The sequence below is a fragment of the Sinocyclocheilus grahami genome, unplaced genomic scaffold (genome assembly GCF_001515645.1).
Source record: "Sinocyclocheilus grahami isolate Dianchi unplaced genomic scaffold, SAMN03320097.WGS_v1.1 scaffold2187.1, whole genome shotgun sequence".
Taxonomy (NCBI): domain Eukaryota; kingdom Metazoa; phylum Chordata; class Actinopteri; order Cypriniformes; family Cyprinidae; genus Sinocyclocheilus; species Sinocyclocheilus grahami.
The window spans coordinates 77,765-84,168 of NW_015507366.1; the positions used below are offsets into that span (position 1 = coordinate 77,765).

General features: G+C 37.7%; 1 protein-coding gene across 1 annotated transcript in view; it reads right to left on the reverse strand.

Moving 5' to 3' along the window:
* The window catches only part of LOC107574331 (sia-alpha-2,3-Gal-beta-1,4-GlcNAc-R:alpha 2,8-sialyltransferase-like), a 7,520-nt gene extending 2,022 nt beyond the window's left edge, over positions 1-5,498 (reverse strand). Inside the window, exons 1-2 of the mRNA XM_016260773.1 lie at positions 4,961-5,498; positions 1,818-1,937 (exon numbers count right to left, since the gene is read on the reverse strand). Of these exons, the coding sequence (XP_016116259.1) occupies positions 1,818-1,937; positions 4,961-5,244 (404 nt within the window). The 5' untranslated portion in view covers positions 5,245-5,498. The remainder of the gene's footprint in view (positions 1-1,817; positions 1,938-4,960) is intronic.
* Between the last annotated feature and the right edge of the window lie 906 nt (positions 5,499-6,404).

The window sequence follows — 6,404 nt, forward strand, 5'->3', positions numbered from 1 at the left end:
TGCTGCTGTTGGTTATTGCTGTATTTGTAGATTATGGCTGCTGCTGCTGTTGGTTATTGCTGCATTTATAGATAATTGCTGCTGTTGGTTATTGCTATATTTGTAGTTTATTGCTGCTGCTGCTGTTGGTTATTGCTATATTTGTAGTTTATTGCTGCTGCTGTTGGTTATTGCTCTATTTGTAGATTATTGCTGCTGCTGCTGTTGGTTATTGCTGCATTTATAGATTATTGCTGCTGTTGGTTATTGCTGTATTTGTAGTTTATTGCTGCTGCTGCTGCTGTTGGTTATTGCTGTATTTGTAGTTTATTGCTGCTGCTGCTGCTGTTGGTTATTGCTGTATTTGTAGTTTATTGCTGCTGCTGCTGCTGTTGGTTATTGCTGTATTTGTAGTTTATTGCTGCTGCTGCTGCTGTTGGTTATTGCTGTATTTGTAGTTTATTGCTGCTGCTGCTGCTGTTGGTTATTGCTGTATTTGTAGTTTATTGCTGCTGCTGCTGCTGTTGGTTATTGCTGTATTTGTAGTTTATTGCTGCTGCTGCTGCTGTTGGTTATTGCTGTATTTGTAGTTTATTGCTGCTGCTGCTGCTGTTGGTTATTGCTGTATTTGTAGTTTATTGCTGCTGCTGCTGCTGTTGGTTATTGCTGTATTTGTAGTTTATTGCTGCTGCTGCTGCTGTTGGTTATTGCTGTATTTGTAGATTATTGCTTATGTTGGTTATTGCTCTATTTGTAGTTTATTGCTGCTGCTGCTGCTGTTGGTTATTGCACTGTTTGTATTATGGCTGCTGCTGCTGTTGGTTATTGCTGCATTTATAGATAATTGCTGCTGTTGGTTATTGCTATATTTGTAGTTTATTGCTGCTGCTGCTGTTGGTTATTGCTGTATTTGTAGATTATTCCTGCTGTTGGTTATTGCTCTATTTGTAGTTTATTGCTGCTGCTGCTGTTGGTTATTGCTGTATTTGTAGATTATTCCTGCTGTTGGTTATTGCTCTATTTGTAGTTTATTGCTGCTGCTGCTGTTGGTTATTGCTGTATTTGTAGATTATTCCTGCTGTTGGTTATTGCTCTATTTGTAGTTTATTGCTGCTGCTGCTGTTGGTTATTGCTGTATTTGTAGATTATTGCTGCTGCTGGTTATTGCTGTATTTGTAGATTATTGCTGCTGTTGGTTATTGCTGTATTTGTAGATTATTGCTGCTGTTGGTTATTGCTGTACTTGTAGATTATTGCTGCTGTTGGTTTTTGCTGTATTTGAAGATTATTGCTGCTGCGGTTGGTTATTGCTGTATTTGTAGATTGCTGCTGCTGTTGGTTATTGCTGTATTTGTAGATTATTGCTGCTGCTTCTGCTGTTGGTTGTTGCTGTATTTGTAGATTGCTGCTGCTGTTGGTCATTGCTGTATTTGTAGATTATTGCTGCTGCAAGCAAGTACAGGAACTTGCTACTGCCAATACACAAGCCGATACGGTGCTGTGAGTATTTAAGACATACTGCTGCTGCACAAATAGCATATAAAATAACCCGTAGCAGATCAATACAGGTGGAGTTGGGGAAGGTGGAGGGTTTCAGAGGAACTCTGAAAGCATGCTGCAATGCTCAAGCGAATGCTAATCAGCCATTTAAATGTAAAGCAGCAAGCTCATTGGCTGCGTATGCAACGGGAACCATATACATATATACGCATCAAATTAAATATCTACCTTGGCTAATATTCATCATTATTCTGACTAACTGTATTAAAATCCTCTCCACCGTGTGTGTGCATGTGTGTGTGTGTGTGTGTGTGTGTGTGTGTGTGTGTGAGATTCACCTCTGCTGTAAATAAGCGCTTTTGTTGAACCTCCAGCTGCTGGACTCCTGCAGGTTCTCGTTGAGCGCGTTATTCAGCGATGTGAACGCAGGATCCAGGAACTTCATGGCCAGTTGGGACCTGATGAGAAGATCCACAGACAGAGGAAATGAGAAACGCTGTTTCTGTTCCACATCACGGGACGGCCCGATTGCGTCTCTGATCAATGAGACCCATCCAGACCACTGTCTGTCAGCCTGTGCCCAGGGCAGTCGATGGCTGCTCTAATTAAACAGCTGCTTTTAGACTCCACGCCTGCTCGTTTGCTCACTCTCGTTTGTTAAAGCTTGGCCCATTTCATTAACAGAGTTATTCGAGTCTGGGTTACGGCCTCAGAGGTCAGGACGACTCAAGTCACTCACAATATAATTTGTCACATATCAAGCTGGATTGTTGACCTGGATTTTGGTACAGTGAAATAAATGGGTGTGCAAACAATTTTCCTTTAGAAATTCCCAGTAAAATTGCATGAATGTGAATGCATGAAATTGTTCGAATTCTGTTTGGCATTACAAAATTGTACACAAAAATGATCCATTTTTAGCTTCAGCATTCAATATTGACATATAAATGATATGCACTGATTTGAAATCAGTTAATTTGTCCTACTGTATGGAAATAAAGCAGATTTAAAAAGATATATTAATAAAAACTATAATAGCATATTAATGATATAAATAAATAGCACTGGTTCAGCATAGTTTTCTTTTTTTATATAACAATAAAAAAATAAAAAACATTTTGGATAAAAGAATTTTAAAAGCATTTTATTTATATTATATAAGAGCAATATCACACGAGTAGCAGTGCGACATGGCTGTATATCAGCATGGCTGTGATTCGGCCGTAGGTAAACATATCTGTGCTGATATACAGTCATATCTCACGGCTACGAGTGTGATATTGCATTTATACAACTGTTCGATGGCACGAGTGTGTAAATACATAAGAAAAACAACAACGAAGTGTCTTTAAAAACCTCTTGTGTGCAGAACTTCTCCCTTCCGCCACAGATTCAGATCTCTGTTTGCCAGTTTAACAGCTGAGCTCAAGAGCCGTTACTAATTAAAAAACGTCGCTTTAGAACTTTAGTAACGAAGAAAGGTTGAGTCGCTTCATTAAAAGCTTATTGTATCACTGTGTTAAAGCTCACTGTATTATAAGAGAGAGATGGACTGAGAGTGTGACTCCCTGCATCTGACACAGCATTCATTCACAGCACTCAATCTCATATTCACAATAAAACATTAGCTTGAATGTCCGCTGAGGAGAGCGATATCTCTGTCGTACTATCTTTCATCTGTTAAGGATGATTTCTAATGACAGCGCTGCTCACTGCATTTGTTAACTGCGTCTTACAAGCTGTTGTTGAAAGTTAAAAGAACTTCTTTGTTTACAACCCTGTTTCAGTCTCTTTCAATAGAAAAGTATTTACTGCGGACTCACTCAGAAAAACTAATGGAGGAATAATGTCACTAAAATCACCATCACAAACACACACACTGTTTCCCAATGAGTAACATATGGTCATATCGTCCACAAGATGTGGCGGATCAAAATGACTCCTGCTATGTAACCTTGACTGCAGCAAAAGCGTCTGATTACTGACTGGAAATGAATCTGCCAGAAGAGTAAATCAGGACCAAGGACAGCGGCACGGACTCACACACCCACAACAACAGAACACACAGCGCTTTACTTACACTTTATACAGTCTTCATGCTGTTGTATATTTATCTGCAATAACTGTGCAGCTGTTTACATTTCAATCACATTTTGTCATCCAAATGAACGGCAAAATGTCTTGTGAAGCCAAAAGCTGCGTGTTTGTAAGAAACAAATCCAACATTTTAACTTCAAACCGTCGGTTCCGGCTAAAATACGAGTCCATAATCCATAATAACGCTTCCTCCAGTGAAAAAGTGTTCTGGTGTGAATCAGGAGAGAAATCTGCACAGATCAAGCAGCGTTTAAACAGCTCTAAACACATATGTGGCTGGATTTTGATGTGAGAGACAACAGCAGATGCACTTTTTCACTGGAGGAAGAGTTATTATGGATTATGGACTCTATGGTATTTTAGTTATAAACGTCTTGATGGATTAGTTTCAGCTTTTGTCTTCTCCAGATGTTTACTGATGGACTGGAGTGCTGTGGATTATTGTGATGTTTTTATCAGCTGTTTGGACTCTCATTCTGACGGCACCCATTCACTGCAGAGCATCCATTGCTGAGACACTGATGCAATCAATGCTACATTCTCCAAATCTGATGAAGAAACAAATTCATCCACATCCTGGATGGCCTGAGAGTGCGCACATTTTCAGCTAATGTTAATTTTTAGGTGAACTATTCCTTTAACGAAATTCTATCAAATGTCAAAATAATGTCAAAATAAAAATTGTAAAAAGCTGCTTTCACAACAATGCCATTGTTTTTTAAATTAAAAAATAATTTGTATTTATTAATATTTTGAATTACTTTATTTATATATATATATACACACACACACACACACACACACACATAATAAGCTTTTCTTAAATTTTAATTTATTTCAGTTTATGTTTTTTTTTCAAGTATTTTATTGTTAGTTAAGTATAATAACGGCCATATGCAAACAAAAAAAAGGTTTTTCTTTGTCTATAAAAAATAATAATAATACATCTTGATATGAACATTTTAATAATCTGAGGAACCTTTTTCCACTGTTAAGAACCTTCTGTGCAATGGAAATGGATAAATGCTAAAACGAATGAACGAATTTAATTCTTAAGTCCGTTTGTTAGAATCGAATGCATGATGTATACAGAATATGAAAGCAGCAGCTGACTGTTCAGAAATCATTACTCTGCGAAATATGAGAATGTAGGTTTGTTCATCTTCGTGATCAAGGGGGAGATCCGCGCATGCGCGCCGAGCATCATGACAGAAGGACAAGAGAGGCCTTTCCAAAATGTGATTAAAGCACGCGCTTATTAATCTACATGTAGGCAATATCTGCACACATGCGCATTAGAAACGCCCCCCTTTTGAATTACAGTCATAAACGTCCCCTTTATGGCCCTGATTTAATGAATGAGCGTGATAAAACACTCACTCACCGAAAGCCCGTGTGGAACATGTACATCCGCGGCCCGCCGGCGTTGGCGTATTTCGGAGCGGTGAAGATGAAGTCTTTCTTGATGGACACGTAACTGATCAATGACAAAATGAGCAAAGCGACGCTGAACATCACCAGACCCAGAACACTGACGACCCGAACCATCTCAGCCCAGAAGCACTGCGATTCACACACGGAGAACGAGCATGATGGATGCGAGTCGCGTCGCGATGCTGATGCTGATGCTGATGCTGATGAAGAGCAGGGATCCGCGGCGTCTCTCATCAGCACCGGCCGCTGCCATGCCGGATCTCCGTCTGATATCGGCGTCTGCCTGGAAACATCACCTCCGCTCACATTCGGGCTCCAGTGCAGGAACAGCAGGCGATACTTAAAGGAGACTCGATCTTGTTCAGAGAGATGCAAGAAATAAACCAGTCAGCGCCGCAGACGGAGGAGCTGGAGGATCCGCGGACACGAAAGGGTTACACGGATTATCCTGATGTCACACACACACACACACACACACACACACACCTGAAAATATCCTCATAACAAAACACACTCTGCCTTTTAGACCTTTGGACTTCAGTGGACTGCATGACCACGTAATATGTTTTGTTCTATCAATATTATGTAGTCATTTTGTTATTCATATATGTTTTATATAATATCAATTTGTATTAAGATGTTATTAAAAGATTATATCCGGCCTACAATAGCATAATTCTGCATATGATGCAATACAATTATATTGTAAAAATAAGTATCCTTTTTAAAAATGATTTTATATTACATTACTTTAATGTAGGCCTACTGCATACGTGAATATTTTGATTATGTGGTCATATTCTTATTCAAGTTTGCTGTAATATGTAATATATATATATATATATATATATTATTTATTCAACTTTACTGTATGTAATATTTATATTTATAAATGCACACACAACTAAAACTGAAATTTCAACCATTAAAAAACATTAATTTACTTTAACTTTATGTACTAAAATAACTAAAACTGACATAAAATTAATATAGACATAATAAATAACTAAAAATAACAAAAACAAATAAAAATTAAAATGAAAGTGGAAAATATAAAAATAAAAATTGATTAAAAATATTTATAAAAACACCATAATAGTATCTCAATGGCACTGACACACACACACCCTTATTTGTATTCAATCGTTATTTTAAAAAATGTTTTACACATACACACATATACAGTCACAATAAATATGTTCTCATATTAATAAAAAAATATACTTTAAATTATATTTGTATTGAGATTTTAACAAAATATTAACATTATATCGCATTGTAACCGTTTTCCTGTCTTCTTAGGGCAGCATTGTCACTACTCACCTGAGCATTAGGGGGCGCTCTGTTCTAGACATGCAGGAGTTCACCTGTTTAAGGAAGTAAAGAAGGAATAA